Source organism: Vulpes lagopus, chromosome 8 (assembly GCF_018345385.1).
Source record: "Vulpes lagopus strain Blue_001 chromosome 8, ASM1834538v1, whole genome shotgun sequence".
Lineage (NCBI taxonomy): Eukaryota > Metazoa > Chordata > Mammalia > Carnivora > Canidae > Vulpes > Vulpes lagopus.
Window position 1 is genome coordinate 77,744,455 of NC_054831.1, and position 19,641 is coordinate 77,764,095.

The window sequence follows — 19,641 nt, forward strand, 5'->3', positions numbered from 1 at the left end:
TCCTAAATATTCAGCCATACAAATGTGATTAGTAAAATATGGTTATGAAAACAGTGCAACATGTGATGGGGGAAAGAGACACACTTGTATATGTTCTGCAATGTTAAACATGTTAAGCTTGTTAAATGTGAAGTTGACAAAAGACTAGATGGTTATATAAAATAATCCTTTTATACTAGGGGGTGAGGGACTGCAGCATTATTTTTCTAAAAATCCATTTTTGAAACATTAAACATTTAACACTAACATAAACATTTCAATGATGTGTGAGGCTCTTTCCAAAATTAAATAGTCAAAACTGTGTACCCTACATTTGATTGAGGGCAGGGACATTTTGGTGCATTACCAGGACTGCCGAGTGTAGGTTTCTTTTATATTAATTTCAGCTGATAGTTTATATTAAATGTTCGTTGGTGTTGGGCCTCACGTTAAGTAGACCAGTCAAACTTCATGTCAAATCAGATAATGAGACAGACATCTCAGAAAGTTACACCAGGATTGGAATCTCTAGATTTCAATTATCTGTGACGTTGAGGTCTGGGAATGGCTGAGCAGTAGGTGAAGATGCAGAATCTGAACTCATTTTTTTATAAAGATTTTATTTATTTGAGAGAGAGAGTTCATGAAGTGGGAAGAAGGGCAGAGGGAGAAGGAGAAACAGGTTTCCTGTTGAGCAGGGAGCAGGAAGCCCAACTAGGGGCTAGATCCTAGGACCTGGGATCATGACCGGAGCCAAAGGTAGATGCTTAACTGACTGAGCCACTCAGGTGCTTCAGAATCTGAACTCAGCTCCTTGGCTACTAGGAGAGTCCATCGAGAGGATCCAAGAAGGCTGCTTGGGTGAGAATATTTAGGAATGAGATTGAGAGGAGAGTAGAGACATGACTTGATGAGGGGAAAAGGAGAATGTTGTTATTTAACATAATGTGAAAATAGTCAAGACCCAGAGCTGGTATGTGGAAATTAAGTTAACTGTGCAGAAGACCAGCTTTCTTCTCATCAGCAGGGAGTTCAGTTCAGGACTCTCCACGTGGCGACTAGTTTCATCTCAGAGACTAGAGTGTGTTCTCGGTTCTGTGAAGGGGATCCAGGTCTTTTGTTATGTGTTCATTCCCAACCCTGAGTGTGACACCCTCAACCTAGATCATGTTGAAAATTAAAAATATCGCTAAGGTGTCTGACTTTCAGAAATGGTGTGAGATATAATAACAACACCATTCTCATGTCCTAGAGGCCAGCCACCTTGTGCGTGGTTAATGGATTTCAGTTCGGCTATTAACTAGAACCCTGGACAAAATTACATAGGCCTTGGAAGACTCAGCTTGCACATCTGTAAAGCACGGGCAGTAACTGTTTCATAGGGTCATTGGAAAGCATTTGTGTGTGTGAAATGCTTGGCCCAGAGTAAGGGCTTAATAACTAAGTATATTATTGTTATTATTATTATTATTATTATTACCATTATCACCTCATATTGACTTTTTTTCTGTGCAAATTGTATCTCCCCTTATAGGTCCTAAGTGACTTGGAAGGCAGTTCTGTGTCCAATGACTTTGTCTCCTTTTGATATTTAACACAATGTCTTTTAAACAGTTGCTAGGATCTCAGAGAGGGCAGGGCCGCTGTGGTCCTTGTGTCTAAGATGGGGAGCCTCGGGGCTGAGCCATGTGTGGAGGCGCTCACCTGTGTGGACACTACTCAAGTGGTCCTGCTGCAGTAAAGAAATGTGTGCACTTTGCCTAATTTTCAGAACCACCTCGACTCTTCAGGGATGTGTGTGAGTTGTGGTGTGTGCATGTGTTTGGAGGCCATATGCATCACAAATGTTAGCCGAAAAGTTGCTTACTGTTTATATTCTGGGCCTGTGAGAATCTTGGAGGAATTTTTCCAGACCATTGATCTCTTGGGATCTGTTTATTTTTAAGAAAGTTGTTTTCCTAGCTTTTTGTACCAAAGCGGATATTTTGCCTTCCAAAGCATGGAGATTTCACAAGTATGTACCCAAGCCAGGTGCCGTGGACCTATTCCCTTTTGGCTGCTCATTCCTGTCTTTCAGTGCTCAGCTGTCACTGTCCCTGCAAAGTGGCAGCCCCAGCATCAAGAGGCATAGGATGTTGTGATTTTTGTCTGGACACTATTGCGTGCTACCAAAAGAACTCCAGGGTAGAGATCAAACTAGAGCCGGGCTTGCAGCAGAAAATGAGCTGTAGTTGTGTGAAGGTGGACCCCTGCCAGGACATTCCTCTCATAGATCTGGCTGCTGCTAAGGGATCGGACGTCTGGAATTTCTCAAAGCAAATCTCTGACCGCTGGACCCATCGCATCCTCAGGGATGCGCTTCTGGATTAGAATTACTAGGTACTAGGTTCAGCACTTCCTGTATTGTATCTCACAGAGTCTTTATAACAGCCCTCTTGGGTTGTACTTTCTATCCGCATTTTATTTGTGAAGAAGCTAAGGTCTACAGAGTTTACTATGAGCAAGGACTCATATTTAATTATTGTGAGAAACACAATCTGGGGACACCTGGGTGGCTCAGTGGTTGAGCATCTGCCTTCAGCTCAGGTTGTGATCCCGGGGTCCTGGGGTTGAGTCCCACATCGCGCTCCTCGCAGTAAGCCTGCTTCTCCTTCTGCCTGTGTCTCTGCCTCTCTCTGTGTCTCTCATGAATAAATAAATAAAATCTTAAAGAACAAACCAGAGTCTGAGCATAGAGCTGTCTGACTCCCAACTTTACGCTCTTACCCATTGAACCGAGTACACAGAAGATCATAAAATATTGAGGGTGTGAATTCACATTTCACGTCTCACCCTAGTTGTGTAAGAATGAAAAGAAAGGCTCAAAGCAACAGAACCTGCCTTTGATCAATTTAATTGTCTGTTATATCAGGATTGGGCCCAGAGCTATTGCACCATAACTTCATGGGCTCCTTCTCAGTATAAAAGCTACTTCTGTGAGATGTAATTTGGAGGCCAAAGCATTACACTTACTGGATTACTAAAAATAGTTAACTCACGTGCATGGCTCAAAATCTAAAAGATTATAAATTGGTTTCCAGTGACACACAAGACTCCCTCTCTCTTATGCCCTCCCACTCCCACTTCCTCCCCATGTCTAAAATGTTTTGGTGATTTATGAGCTCACAGGGACAGAGTCTTTGAAACCAGGACTTTCCTGGAACATCATGCGTTGTGTGATCTTCTGAAGGTGTACGCCAAGATAGCTCTTCCGTGTATGTGGTTGGTTCAAGGCTAGTTATTTCACTTCCTGTGTTAAAATCTTGAACTTCCTATTGTCTCAGGGCACCTAAATTGCTGCCATTCCCATAATTCCAAATTGTTTTTGGCAGAAAATTTTTATTTATGCTAAGGTCCCAGATAGCTGGGAATAAAATAGAATGAGATAAATTAAGAAATAAGATGCCTTGTCTGTTTTATTCTCTTTTGTTTTGCTTAAATCAGTGATGCTCAAACCTGGCTATACCCTTTAGTTACCTGGAGAGGTTAAAAAAAAAAAAAAAAAAGGATGTAGATGCCTGGGTCCTACCCTCAAACAGCTGAATGATTTCTCAGGGTAAGGCCTAGGTAGCTGTATTTTTGGGTGTGATATCTTATGAATTTATACAGGAAACCAAGCAATGTATCAATGCCTTTGACATATTTATTTAATTGTAAAGCTGAGGAATAATGCTGCATATTTTTCTACCACGAAAATATGTATGGCTCTATGGGTTTCGTAGTTTGCCCTTTATATTCTTTACTTTTTAAAAAGCTGTTTTTTTGAGGTTTAGTTTACATAGCATAAAATTTGCTTGTTTTAAGTGTATAGTTCATTGATATTTAGTAAATTTGCAGTTGTGCAACCATCACCACAATCCAGTTTTAGAACATTTCTATCACCCCAAAAAGATCCTCGTATCTATTTGCGGTTACTCCCTCTTCCCACCCCAGCCCCAGGCAGCCACTAATCCACTTGCTGTGTCTCTTCAGACAGCTGTATTTTTTAAAGCATGCGAGGTGACTCTGTTGCTCTATAAATGTTGGGGACCCTTACTTTGAACTTACCAGCAGACTTTAGGGACATTAACTATGTCAAGATCTTCACCTACAGAAACACCTTTTAAAATAAGTAAGATTGTTCTTTTACTATCATGGGACTCTCAGAATACTTTTGATCCTTATCAAGATGTATATCATTCCTCTTTTCCACAAACATGTTTTCAAAAAAAAAAAAAAAAAAACATGTTTTCACTATTGGTTACAGGCCAACATAGGATTGCTCACACAGTTGGTGGAAAACAACCTCTTCCCGTGTGCAGCTACTTCTGTTCATCAATATAGATGGGACTTGTAATGGAAAAGTACCAACAGGCCATCCCAGTGGGGTTGGTGCAATCTTTCTAGCATGGTCTTGAGCTTATTAAACTAGGTATCCCGTCTTCTCTTGGAAGAGAGAAACGTGATCATTCAGTGCATTGTGGGGGGGGGGGTCAGAAGAATTTCTCTCCTTTCCTTGATTCCCACCATGGCTTCTTGGACCTCTCCTTTTCTTCCACACTCATCCCCACGGCAGTGAGAGCAGAGGCTCCTACATTTTGAAGCCTGTTTTACTGTTTACCTCCACCCTGCCTGTTTCACACAGCTTCTTTGCCTGGCTCAATGGGTCCCAAACACCAGTGCAACATTAGGATCAACCGTGGAGCTTTTGGAGATCTTCTGGGGAGCATGGAGATTAGCCATGTGAATTAGAATCACCAGGGCTGGAAACCAGAGGATTGCTGTCTTGTTTTCAAGTGTTCTTTGGCTTCATCCCCACTTCTTTGTTCTCTAAAACTAGTCCTGGGCTATTGATTCTGTTTCCAAGCCTCCCAGCTGGAGTTCCTGAGTGATCCCAACTCCTAGTCTTTGTCAAAACCAACGGACTCATGTGAAATCACCCTAATCTGACATTAAAAGGAAATTATAGTTTCAGGAGCTAGGAGACCAGCAATAACTGTCTTCATTTTCTCCCAGTATCTGGTTCATCTTTGAACAGGCCCCGCATAGAAGAACCTAAAAGACAGCTAAAGACTATCCATTTGTGCTCTTAAAATACATTCTAAAAAGACAACCTACAGAATGGGGAAAATATTTGCAAATTGTATGTTTAAGAGTCTAGTGTTCAGAATATATAAACGATTCTTAACAACTCAACCAAAAACAAACAAACAAACAAACAAACAATAATCCAATTGAGATATGGGCCAAGGACTTAAGAAAAAAAAAAGGATGCAACCGTTTCCTGGTTTAAGTTGATTAATTTTGCCAGATCTTGGGTATTGCTCTTATTTTGTTGTGAAGGGAAGATTAGAAGGCAGAATTTGGTTCTCGATGACCGGTTACAAACACATAGATCTCCTTTCCCTGGATCACCAGGTAAAATATAGGATGCTCAGTTAGAGTTGAGTTTCAGATAGAAGGTTCTATCCTGTGCAATCTCTGGGACAGACCTAAACTAAAAAAAATTTTTTGTTGTTGTTTATCTGAAATTCAGATTTAACTAGGTATCCTATGTTTTTATTCGCTAAATCTGGCAGCTCTTGCTCTATTAAAGGACTGCATTGTGACTGATGGCTCACCCCTGGTTCCAGCTCCCTGCTGCTCTGTATCCTTCCCCCAAGTCCAGTCTCCACTCTACAGCTGGAAGGGAATGGCCCTGTTTGGCCTCTGTACATTTGCCAGGAAATAATAATCTGGTTGTTATGTGAGGGTTTCCAACATTGTTCAGTGCAGAAATTACTCAGGTATGAATCATTTGGCTCCATAGTTGGTTTTGTTTTGTTTTGTTTTTAAGGCTGATATGAGAACCGTGTTATCTTGTTTGTTCTGACATGAGCTGTAGTTCAGTCTGGGCCAGCTGTGAGCAGGATGGCTCAGAGACACCCAGGAAGGTGGCCTTCTCTGTTTAACTTGACCTTGGTGAGCAACCTACTCTTCTCAGGGAGACCCCACTCTATCTCTTCCTTTCTCCTGCTGTCTCAGTTTGGTGTACGAGGTGGAATGTTGTCCAGGCGTATGGCACCATCCACATAGCTGTGGCTGGAGCCAGAGGTGTGTCCGTGGCACATGATGTGGGTTACTGAGAGTATCTGCCAGCCGCCAAACACTCTGAAGATGATCCTCTTGAAGGGATCACCTCTTGGTCTGTCCAACTATGTGCCAACATGTTGAATCATCTCCATGTTAAATGTTGAACAAGCTTGTCTTGAGCTGTCACCATGTTCCTGGCAACTCTGCTAGATGCCTGGAACCCAAAGGTGTCTAAGACATTGTGTCACTGCCCTTGAAGAACTTTTAGTTGGCAGTTCTTAACAATTAAAAAAGTTTTAAATTCTGGCAAAAAAGCACCTAACATTAAGTTAACCATCTTAACCATTTCTCTGTGTACAATTGAGCAGTGTTGAGTTTACTTACATTATTGTGCAACCAATCTCCAGAACATTTTCATTTTCCCAAACTGAAGTTCTATATCTATTCGATGACAGTTCCCTGCTGCCCACCCTCCGCCCCACCCCCAGCCCCTGGCAACTACCACGTTCCATTCTGTCTCTGCGAGTTTGACTATTCTGGTTACGTCATGTAAGTGGAATCACACAGTATTTGTCTTTTTGTGACTGACTTTTTTCACTTAGTGTAATGCCCTCCAGGGTCATCCATATCGTGGCATAGGACAGGATCTTCTTCCTTTCTGAAAAATACTCTTTTGCATGTATAGACCACGTTTCATTGGACACTTGGGTTGATTCCAGTCTTTTCTATTGGGAATAGTGTTATTTATATAAACATGGTGTACATGATCTTCGAGATCCTGCTTTCAGTTTGATAGGGTACATACCCCAAAGTGGAATTATACTGGATCATATGGTAGTTCTATTTTTAATTTTTGAAGGAACCTCCGCCCTGTCTTCCATAGTGCTATACTATTTTATAATCCCACTCACAGAGCACAAAGTTTCCAGCTTTCCCACATCCTCTCCAGCACTTATTTTCTGTCTTTTGATAGTAGTCACCCTGGAGGGTGTGTAGAGTTGGCAATTTTGGATAATAAAGGAAAACCCTCTGTCAGGTTGAATCTGTGCAATGCCACGAAGGTTTCCCAGCGATTGGGTCATGTTTCAACTTTGTGCGAGAGGGTGATGTAGAGGGATTTAGCAGAAATCTCTCCATTTTAGATTCTTTTGCTGCTCTGGCATCATGTTTGGTAAGCTTCCATTTGGTTCAGTTTCAGATTCTTAAAGCAGCTAGTGTTTAAGGTCTTCCACAGACACAAAATGATATCAGGAAGGATAGAACACATATTTTTAGGGGGTAACTGTGTGTAGAATGTATCAGTGAAACAAGTCAACTCCTGTAACCAAGGAGGTCAATCACAGAGGGGAAACTGAGGCTCAGGAATGTATAATTTTGGGAAGAGAGAGCATTGAGTAACTAGTGAAGAAAGCAAATTTGCTAAGAGATTGAGCAAATACGACTCATGAAACTATAAGGTGATAGAGTTGAATTTGAACTTTCAGCTGTCTCCTTGCATTAGTGTGTTACCCCAACTCTTGCCACCACATCTATATGATGCTGTTTGCCAAAAGGATTTAAAATACCTATTACTAGTCTAGGGGACAAAACTCCTTCCCCCCAAAAAAAAACCAATAATGGGGGCTTATGAAGGTATTTAACCAAATTCCTTCTCATCTTTATTGCTCAACTTTACTGCTTTTCCCCACAAGACCTCACCTATAGAAGTTTTTAATTGAAGTGTGATTCACACACAACATTATATTTGTTTCAGGTGTATTGCATGACTTTATATTTGTATATGTTGCAAAATGATCACTACACTAAGTCTGGTTAACATCCATCACCACACGGTTACAGAATTTTTTTTTTTCTGTGATGAGAACTTTTAAGCTTTACTCTCATAGCAACAGTCACATGTGCAGTTCGGCATCATTAACTGTAGTCGCCATACTGTACATTCCTTCCTCATCGCTTTTTCTTCTAACAATCTGCCAATTTGCTTGAATTTTGTCTGCGTTGCTGCCATCAAAGGGTAGTTGCCCAATTATTCAAAAATACTTTTGACTGCCCTATACTGAAGAAATCTCCCCACTGGGGTTGAGGTGAGTCAGTTACATAAACGAATGTAGATAATTTAGCTCCTTTTCCAAGGGAAATGAACAGGCAATATTTGTTTGGAAATCTTTTTGTAAAAGCACCAGGTGTTGGCCCAGAGTCCACAGGAAAGAGGCAGGAAACCCCCCAGTTGACCCAAAAGGGCATAGCTTCCAGCTGGTGTCCTTGTCTGTGGTTCTTTGCTCCAAAATCGTTTCACCTTTAGACACGTTACATAGCAATTGACTTCCTTTTCTCCCCCATGTGGTTGTCTAGGCAGAGGATGTTTATTTGTGAATAACATCCATATATTCGAGGACAAAACTGAGGGTATACACGTTCTCTAAAGTACATGAAATGTTTTGTCATTACAAGATAGAACCAGCAAGAAGATTTTTAAAAAAGATTTTATCTATTTATTCACAAGAGACACACAGAGAGAGGCAGAGACACAGGCAGAGGGAGAAGCAGGCTCCATGCAGGGAGCCGGATGCTGGATTTGATCCCAGAACCCCAGGACCACGACCTGAGCCGAAGGCAGATGCTCAACCACTGAGCCACCCAGGCGCCCCCAGCAGGAGGAATATTTAATAGCATTTGTGGACATGCTTCTCAACCTTTTGTAGACTCTCTAATTTAGCGAGTCTAGTAAAGGTTGTGGGCCCTCTGTCCAGAAAAAATACATACGGGATATACTTTTATGCAAAATTCTGATATAATTTCAGGGGCATCTTGGGAAGCTACCACCTCCATTATACTTTATAAAGATTGTTTTCTCTATAAACATCTTGAACTCCCTGTTATGAATGTTTACTATGATCTACCTTTTTTCCCCCAAGTAATGATTATTTTATTTTTACTAAGCTCCTGTTTTTATGGAGAAACCTATTATAGGCAAAAGTTTAAAATGAAAGAGATTTTCTTTCTTCATAACTTGCCTTTTATCCTAGTCAAAGAGTATCAGAAGCTCCTTCAGAAATAGCAGAGGCTGGGGGCTGATATGTACTACGGGCCTACTGTGTGCAGGCACCATGCTCAGTACCTTATATATCATGATCGCACGTAATTCTGACAGTGATTCTATGACATGGGTTTACTCCAGTCAAGTTCATGTGGGCCTGAGGCTCAGAGATATTAAGTCAGTCATTTTGTCTTTCAAACCCTAGAGCTCACTTTCTTGGGTATTATGTGGCTTCTAAAATAACATGTATCTTCTTGTTTGAAAATATGGGGCTCTAGATAGGAAGAGTGCATCCTGGGGATGCTCTAGACAGGAAGAGTGCATCCTGGGGATGCTGGTGACCTGAAGAGAGGTTAGTGAACCTTCCTGGGATGCACTTGAGGCCCTGGTGGGCCACAGTCTTGCATGAGAGGACTGATGCTTGCATTGAAACAGGCAGATGGCATGAGGAGATGGGGCTTCCTCCAAATCAGAGAAATCACTGCATACCACACTCCTTTCCCCTAACCAAGTGGGCATGGAGGAGAGAACACCAAGAGAAGGAAATGACATGTGGGTTCTCATTAGAAAAGTAGGTCAGAGTCTCACCCTTTTGGTCTGCTCCCAGCCTCTTCCCTTGTACTCTTCATTATGTTGAGAACACATGCCGTGACTGTGCAGGGCCTGCTAATCATGCTCATTGTGCTCAGGAGCTGTTTTGTGGCTGTCAGCAGTATGAACCACAACTCACAGAAGGAGAAGCTAAACAATGTTATTCTGGTTTGGGATGTTGGTCAGTAACTCCAGGGCAGCCTAGATTAGCCTCATTGATGAAAAGGTTTTTTCCTTTTGTAGTAAAAAGAGGATTTTTATTTTCTAGAGTTATTGCTCTGGAATTTTTCCCAGCAAACTACTACTACTACTACTACTACTACTACTACTACTACTACTACTACTATTACTACTACTACTACTACTACTACTACATCCCCATCTTCATATTCTTCTTCTTCTTTTTTGGCTAGTTTGTGGAAAAGTCACTGGGTCACATTGACTGTCTGGTACTTAATGGGTGGAAGTCAGCCTCAGGGGTTAGGCGTCTTGGTGTTTAACCAAAGTAGGAATCAACCCACTCTTTGGGCTTAGAAAAGAAGCCCATTTAGAAGAATCTTATGAATTTTCATCATGAACTAGCAAACATCAGAGGTCAATAGGAAACCCAAATAATAATACACTATCTTTCTCAGGACTTATATCAAAGAGCCTAGTCAAATGAATTATGGAGAGAGAAATTATACTTTTTAATCCTCAGCACTTTCACTCAACCATGAATGGTATTAATTCAGGGGAGTTGTAAAGAGCATTTCAATGAGAGATTTGGAACAAGGAAAAGTAGGTACATGCTGATAGTATAAAAAGGGTTGAATCCAACATAGAATTTTAAAGTTGGGGATAATCTAGTGCCACCTAATTACATACACCAAAGGCACGTGACCATTGTTTCCATGCTGGAACCAGAGTCACCTGCAAGGCTTATTAAAATACAGCTTTCTGGGTTCCACCTCCAGAGTTTCTGATTCAGAGTTTCTAGGTGGACCCAAGAATTGGTGTTTCTAGCAAGTTTGCAGATGCTGCTGCTGCTGGCCCCAGACCACATCATGACAGGTGCTCTGCACCATCCCCACAGGTGATCAATCCATCCAGAGTTTGCCTGAACACTTCCAGGGAGATGGGTTGTGCTGCTGCCTCTGCCCTCAGGACATCTTTCCTAGAACTTATTGATGCTGCACAAAGAATGCTTCCCAGTAACCCTACCCCAGTCCTAATTCTGCCAGCTGGAATTACTCTGAATACACCTAATCCCCTTATAAATGCCTACACTAACAGACTTATCCTAAGGAAAAGAACGGATAGGCTCTGTTTGGCAAATAATGCTGTTCCATTCCATACTAGGGAATGCCTGTTCATTCTCTTTTGCCATCCAACTCCCAACAAGTTTAGATTAAAATAATAAAGTTGGGGCATGCATAAAATAAAGTGTGTAAATCTCATGTGTACAGCTTGATGAATTTTCACATGTGTATACACCCAGACAACTACTTCTGGGCCAAAACACAGTATTTTCACCACCCAAAAGACTCCCATACTCTTCCCCGGTAGGTACCATTTTTCACCATTCTTCTGAGTCTCATGGACAGGTTGTGCTTGCTTTTGGGCTTTATGTAAATGGAAGCATGGAGAGTATACTCTTCTGTATCTATATTCCCACTCAAAATGACTGTGAGATGCTGGATAGACAAGAGTAGTTCTTGCTGTGTATAGTATTCAAGTTTGATCTGTTGCATTGTCTTACATTTAATTCCCTGGCCTTTCTTCTGTTTTATATATTTTAAAGGTTTACAAATAGCATTAGCTGGCACTACTGCCTATCATGAATCAGGATAGCCTGAGTCCAGTAGTTCCCCCATATCCATGGTTTCATGTTCCTCAGTCACCATTATCCCTAGTCACTCATGGTCCTGGAAGCAGATGATCCTCCTTCTGACATATGGTTGGAAAGGCAGTAGTGGCCTCATGCTCCATCACAGTGTCTGTGTCACTCACCTTGCTTCATCTCAGCATGTAAGCATATTATCATCTCACATCATCCCAGAAGGATGAGGATGACACAAGGAGATATTGTGAGAGAGAGACCACATTCACGGAATTCTTATTGCATACGTTCCTAGAATTGTATTTTATTATTAACTGTTGTCATCATTCACTTAGTATGCCTAATTTATAAATTAAACTTTGTCATATGTATGTATTCAAAAAAAGCACAGTATATCCAGTGATAAGGGTGGGGATAAGGAGGGACTGCCCATTGCATCAATCTTTTCAATAGTGTGAGTTTGGTAGACCATAAATCCATTTTGCAGATGAGATAACTGAAGCTTAGTGACTTGCCCAAAGCCTCAAAGATCATGAGAGATGGAGCCAGTATCGAATGCAGGTCCATCTGACTCATTCATGATTCTGGGTTCTCAAGTGTGTTACCATGTCTGTCACTCTTGGTGCTTTGCCAGTAATCACCAATGAGAGAGTGACTCTGAGGAGCATACATTTTCCTTCTCTTTTAAAGACCTTTCCATTTTCAACCTTTTCTTCCTTCTTCCTCTTGAGTGGGTCTCAGGCATCATTGACCATGCTGGTGAACTGGAGGCCGACACTTGCCAACGTGCTGTTGAGATTTTCCCAGCTCCTTCAGATGGGCAGATCTTTTGGAAGCATGTTATCTTTCATACAGCTGTCTTCTAGAAGAATGAAATCTCCTCTTTGCTGGCTTTCTGGTCACTTCTGAATCCTCTGCCCTCGGTGGGTGCAAATAATAGAAGAATTAGCTCTGCCCTGTGGTTCCTGTTAAGGTTACACCTAAATTGCCTCTGAAAAATAATTGTCCTGTTGAAGGAAATGTCCAAACTTCCTTTGACTTTAATGTCAAATAAACCCTTACAAGAGGAAGTTCGTTCTTGAGTACAAGTTACCATGGGCAAATTATGCCTTGTTTCCTATTTTATTTAGCTAATTAGGGATGGAAGATTGCTGGTCAGCTCACTCTATGTATGGTGTCAACTTGGATAGATTAAAAAAAAAAAAAGATCAGAAACTTTGCAGCAGTTTTAAGCCTGGCTTTGATTCAGTATCCTGGTAAAGTCTCCACGTATACTAATATTTATATATCCTCCACTTTATTTTTACATTCCTCTTGTTGCATGCAGAGCTACAAAATTTGAATTTCTGTTATTACATATATAGACACGGTGGAGTTTGGATCTATAAAGGTGGGTAGTTGTGAAATAATTTTCTTTTCTAATAGGAAATGAAGGTCAGGAGTAAAAAAAATGGGCTATTTTTGCTTTACTTACTCTGTCATCCCACTAATTTTTCTTAAATCATATAAAATCCATTTATGGATTTATCCTTCTGTAATTCTAACTCATATTCAAAGATTTATGCTGGAGAAACTTTGGGAGAATTTTTTTTTTAAAGAGCCATCAACTTTCTGGACAAGCAGTGTGTTAGGCCAACTGGATGACTGGTGGGGGAAGGTGTTTCTTATGGAAGACTTCAATATGGAAGGAGTGATAGAATTAGACACCACCCTTCTGCAGTTCTAATGAAATAGTGGAGCCAGACAGACATTGTCAGTGTCTGGTAAACCTATGAAGTAAGAGATTGATGAGGAGCTTTATAATGGGTGATCAGATTGACACTCTGGGAGCCCACCATCTTTCTTATTACAGCTGAAAGCAGACAAGTAGACACTGTGTTTCTGACGTGAAAGAGTGATAAGTGGTCAGCATCACCCACGAAGTATTCTTGTTAGTAGTACTGACCTTTGTCAAAGCAAGCCTCTAACTTTCCTCCCAGAACACAGGGAAGTATAGAAGATGGAGCTGTGGTTCTCAACGTTGACTGCACACTAGACCCATATGGGAGATTTTTAGTTTTGATGCCCAGACTATGCCTCAGACCAATTAAATGAGCTCTTGGCCTGGATATTCGTGTTTTTTCTAGATCCCCCAGATGTGACAGTGTGAACCAGGGATGGAAACCAGGGAAATTGAGAAGCAAGTTAAAAAACAGGACAAGAAAACAATCACAAAATGCAGAATGTAAGAAATTCCATGGGACAAAAAACCCAGAGTTTTATAACACATTTATGTAGCCTTAGAAGAAAGGCAGCGGGAGGGGGCACTTGTAGATTAAAAGAGATTTATGAAACATAAACCCGATGTGATATGTGGTCTTTTTTTGATCCAGATTCAAACAAATCAGCCATATCAAGACCTGTTCTAAAGAATCAGAAGAATTCCAATACAGATTGAGTATATTCAGGGATAATATGGCATGGATCATTGGTTCTATTACTTGTGGTTATGTGGAAAAAAGTTCTTATAGTTAGAGATACATTCCAAAGTATCTACAGATGAAATAAGATGCCTAGGATTTGTTTTAAAACAATAGCAAGAGATGGTGAGGGGATTCAAAGAAACAGAGACAAAAGACTGGTAAGAGGTTGATAATTGTTAAAGTTGGGTGAAGGGATACGGGGGTTCATCTCACTATTCTCTCTACTTTTGTGTGTTTAAAAAATTCACGTAAAAGATGAAAAAGAAGACATCAAGGTGAAATCTCTAACATCTCTTGTACTGTGACATATTATCAGTATGAAGTCTGTGAAGTTCATATGGAATATAAACCTGAAACTAATAAAATCGAGCCCTCTGAGCCCATGCAGAACAGCCCTGCTTCTTTTCTGAAAAGTGTTAATGTGTTCCATTGTGAATTATGTTTACATTTTGCTTGCAGATGATTCTGGGCCACCTCCTTCGACTGTTATCAACCAAAACGACACTTTCGCCAAAGTCACCTTTAAGCCCAGTGTGGTACAACAGGCCAAGATTGCCCAGAATGGCATTCTAGGAGATTTCATCATTAGATATGATGTCAACAGGGAACAGAGCATTGGGGACATAGAGGTAATGGGCTCGTGGTTGCCATTTCTTGTTAGTTGCTTGATACTTTTAGTTAGATTCAGAATGAAGGATTCCAGTTCTTACCTAAGGGAGGGAAACTTTCTGGTTCCTGGAAATTGGTTTGAACCTAAAATATGTCTCCAAGGGGACTAGGGGTGTTCCCTTCCTATTTCCTGCTTCAGTAATCTGGAGAGCAAATGAAATCTGTAATGTAATTTTCCCCTGTGGTGTTTTAGATGAGGTTAGAATTTTAGCTCATCTTCAGTTTTAATTAAGAGAGCCTGGTCCATGGCTCATTTCCCTTTAGGTTTTAATGCTCCAGAGACAGGGTGGGAATATTAAAATGCGTTAGCATGCATCCAGAATGTAGACAACTTTGACATCTCAACTTGCAAAAACCACGTATTGACGGAAGCAGGAATTCCAAGTTTCAAGGGCCATAAAGGGATAATTAAAATTGAGTTAGTCAACATAGTGATTAAGTCACAAAAGGAGGATTTTATCTTTATACAGATTAAACTAGCAGTTAGTTCTCTTGGAGGGATCAGAACAGTAGGTACTTTTGCTCTGAGTGTGGAATCTGCCCAGACTCTGTTTCATGCTCTGACTTGTGGAAGTTATATAGACTGTCCATTTTAAGTAGTTTCCTGGACACTACCATTTTTACTTTCTCTTCCCTCCACCAGGTTCTAAATGGCTATTTTGTGCACTACTTTGCCCCCAGAGACCTACCTCCTTTACCCAAGAACGTGGTATTTGTGCTTGACAGCAGTGCCTCCATGGTAGGAACCAAGCTCCGGCAGGTGAGTGAAGGTCAACTGACAATTTAGTTCTCTCTCGCTTTTGCCTGGAACCATGATGTGCTCTGTGAATAAAATTCAGTTGATGCCAAATGTCCACTTTACCATCCAGCTATTCCTGCCTACAGCAGAACCTTCCTGAACTGATCCGGTTCAGTCACTGACATAAACTGTCATTTTAGGATGGTAGTCTTTTTTTTTTTTTTTTAAGGATTCTATTTATTCATTCATGAGAGAACACAGAGAGAAGCAGAGACACAGGCAGAGGAAGAAGCAGGCTCCATACAGGGAGCCTGATGCGGGACTCGGTCCCAAGACCCCGGGATCAGGACCTGAGCTGAAGGCAGATGCTCAACCACTGAGCCACCCAGGTGTCCCCAGGATGGTGGTTTTAAGAGAACAGAGGGACATACTATAGAAACACTTTGAAATAAAGGGGACTGTCAGAGTAGAAAATGTGAGACAGGGATATGCTGAGAGGGACACTCAACAGCACTATTGTTGATGGAATAATTCTGTTTGGTAATGACGTCCTTTCAAAGCAATGGAGTGATATTCTTATGGCATTTAGGATAAATAGTTAAAATTCTAAGGATAGGGGGCCATTAAGGGACATGTAGTCTATGCTGAAATATTAAACTATACTGAAAATACAGATATTAAAAATTATTTTAACAAACCACTGGAAAGAACTATTCCTTATCTGGTATCATAAATATCACAAGTGTGTTTTTAAGATTTTATGTATTTATTCATGAGAGATACACAGAAAGAGGCAGAGACACAGGCAGAGAGAGAAACAGACTGCTTGCAAGGCGCCTGATGCAGGACTCAATTCCAGGACCCTGACATCACAACCTGAGCCAAAAGCAGATGCTCAACCACTGAGCCACCTAAGGGCCCCACAAATGTGTTTTTATAATATAGTTTCAACTCACATAACAGAAAACAGAAAAAACTACTGGCTGCCAGAGCAAATAATAGCTACCTTCTCCAAACACTTAGTTGTCTTAATTCATTATCTATTTTTATTAATTAATAATACATATGTGGGTTAATAGTACCTGAAACCTCAAAGGAACCCTCAACGTTATCTCTTTCCACCCCTAGATCCCCTTCAATATGCAGTCGAACCTGATCTTAGCTGATAAACTATTGTAAATATTTTCTCTCAGTTACTACTTTGTCAGTTCTTTCTTTGGCCATTTGAATTTAACAAATCATGTAGAACTTGTTGATTTTTTTCTTCATGTCATCTTATGTTTCTCCACTCCAAAAGAGTAAAAAATATATTCCATGCAAAAATAGGGTTTAGCTTTTTTTTTTCCCAGAAGTTTGCTAGATATGATTTCTAACTTGTATAGGGGCAAGGTAACTTCTCCCTGCGAGTCAGTCTGTGTAATTCTTTAGCACCACATCCTTGCGCAGAATTCAAGCTGCTGCTGACTTCTCCACTTTGCCTGCTTTTCCTTCATTTTGCATCTCTGACTTTCCATCTGGGATTACTTTTCTTTCCCCTAAAGAACACTCATTGGTATCTTCTCAAATGTGGGTCTGCTAGTAAAGAATTCTCTTAGTTTTTGCTTGTTTGAAGATGACTTATTTCATTCTCATTCTTGAAGGATATTTTTATTGGGAATGGAATTCTGCATTGACAATGATTTTTCTTTCCATTGAAGATAGATCCCATTGTCTGCTGGATTCTGTTGTTACTGTTGATAAGTTGGTAATCATTTTAACTGTTGTTCCTTTAAAGGTCATCTTTTATTGTTGACTGCTTTTAAAATATTCCTCTTAATCTTAAGTTTTCTGTAGCTTTAATATGATGATTTCAGATGTGGATTTCTTTCTTTTTTAAAAATTTTTGCCTGAGGTTCCTAGGACTTCATGAATTTGTGGATTCATGGGAAAATCCTCAGTCATTATTTCTGACATCACGTTGGCTCACTTTTCCTAATCCTAATCCTAAAGGATTCCAGCATTAGAAAATCTCTCTGTATCCTGTTTCCTGTGCTTTCTTCTATTTATTCCAGCTTTTGCCTTTTCATACTTCCTTCCAAACCTTTGCTACAAGCCACAGATTCTCTTTTCAGGTATGTCCAGTGTGGTCTCAGATGCATCCATTGAGTTACTTCAGGTATTGTGTTTTTTAGTTCTAGAATTTCCATTTGGTTCTCTTCAAATCTGCTCTGTCACTTTTTAGAATGTTCAGTTATTTCACAAAGTTTTAAATAACACTTCTTTTTCTCCAGTACCATAGACATAGTTATCTTAAAGCCCATATCTGATCATTCCGAACTTGAGCCCCTTTATGAGCTGTTTTTATTGTTTTCCTTCTGTCCTTGTGTGACTGGTCATTTTTGATTGTATTATGAACATATTCAAACATTTTTTAAAGATTTATTTATTTATTTATTTATTTATTTATTTATTTATTTATGAGAGAGAGAGAGAGAGAGAGAGAGAGGCAGAAACACAGGAGGAGGGAGAAGCAAGCTGCATGCCGGGAGCCTGACGCGGGACTCGATCCTGGGACTCCAGGATCACGCCCTGGGCCAAAGGCAGGCACCAAACCGCTGAGCCACCCAGGGATCTCCATATTCAAACATTTGTTTGTAGAAATAGTTGAAAGCTTAGGATGATGAGCTTTTCTGCTATAGGAAGTTTGGGGTGTTTCTGTCAGGTACATGGGGGATTATAACCAGGATCATTTTTTTTTCCCGAAGATTTATTTACTTATATGAAAGAGAGAGAGTGAGCATGCAAATTGTGGGAGAAAGAGAATCCTGAAGCAGATGCCCCACTGAGTGCAGAGCCTGATGCAGGGCTCTGTCCAACGACCCTGCAATTATGACCTGAACTGAAATCAAGAGTCAGCCACTCAACCAACTGAGCCACCCAGGTGCCCCAATGTGGGATCATTTTAGTACATTTTCAGGGCTTGAGATTTTTCTGGGAAGCTCAGAGGGCTCAAAGCTGGATTTCAGTCCTTTAAAGATTGGTTTATTTTTATATAGCACAAAATGTAGAGATTTACCAGAGCACCTATCCCTGGTAGGCTCTAGACTTCAACTTTTGACCCTCTAAGCTACTGAAGTGATGCTCAGCCTCTCAGATACTTCTGTGTCCTTGACATACATCCTTTAGATAAAAGTGTTGTCAAATACCACCCCCCAAAAAAAAGTGTTGCCAAAGGCTGAGGCTGCTGCTTTAAATTTTCATCTTTTCCCAGATATTTTTTCTCACTATTTTGATACTCTCAAGATTTTTAAAAAAATATATTTTGTATATTGCTTTTTTAGTTCACAGTGGGAAGGTTGGGTATGAAATTACCTGCAGGTTTTCTTTATGGGCAACGTTTCCCAAAGTGATTAATCACATGTACATGAAATATTCTTTTGTAGTGGTTAATTTTCTACTGATGTTTGAGAGGCCTCATAGCCTTTTCATATTTACTGAATATTCTGTAAATTCTTTGCTTTATGCACTCCAAGTTCTTAAGTGCCATTATCGTTTTTGTGACTTTGTTGGGTGGATAACAGATGCTGACAAAAGCAGAGTCGTGGCTTCTTGGAGACCACTTGGTCATTGAATGTAGTGTTAATTAGGTCTTGCATATCACTCAGTGTGGTAATTCCCATTTGGATTTTGAATTAATTAGCAGTTACTGAGTAGGTGCCATGTACTAGGTTTCTCTGTGTGTGTCATTAAATTTCTAAGTACCTATAAATCTTCATATTTTCTTTCTTTTTTCTTTTTCTTTAAGACAATGACCTTCATGAGGCCAGGGTTTGGGTTTCCTCTGGGGAAAAAAAAAAACATCACTTGATGAAGATATTGATAATTAAAATTATTGCAGCCACTATGAATTTGTGTTATTACCAAATATCTTGTATTTTTATATTTTTACTTACCCTTGTATTATGAATATATGGGATATTATTAAATATTCTTGTTTTTAAAAAGCTGGTTTTAATGGCCATAAGGCAACACTGTACAGTGGAAACTCCTATGAGAATGGGAATGTTCTATACCTATAGCATCCAGTGTGGTAGCCACTAGTCACATGTCACTAGTCACATGTTAGCACTTAAAATGTGACTAATGCAACTGAGGAACTGAAATGTTTTTTTTTTTTTTAAGATTTTATTTATTTATTCATGAGAGACAGAGAGAGAGAGGCAGAGACACAGGCGGAGGGAGAAGCAGGCGCCATGCAGGGAGCCTGAAGTGG

At 40.3% G+C, this 19,641-nt stretch overlaps 1 protein-coding gene across 1 annotated transcript in view; it reads left to right on the forward strand.

The window, feature by feature from the left end:
* ITIH5 (inter-alpha-trypsin inhibitor heavy chain 5) overlaps positions 1-19,641 on the forward strand; it is a 76,878-nt gene that overhangs the window by 27,387 nt on the left and 29,850 nt on the right. The window contains exons 6-7 of the mRNA XM_041766269.1: positions 14,441-14,610; positions 15,294-15,410. Of these exons, the coding sequence (XP_041622203.1) occupies positions 14,441-14,610; positions 15,294-15,410 (287 nt within the window). The remainder of the gene's footprint in view (positions 1-14,440; positions 14,611-15,293; positions 15,411-19,641) is intronic.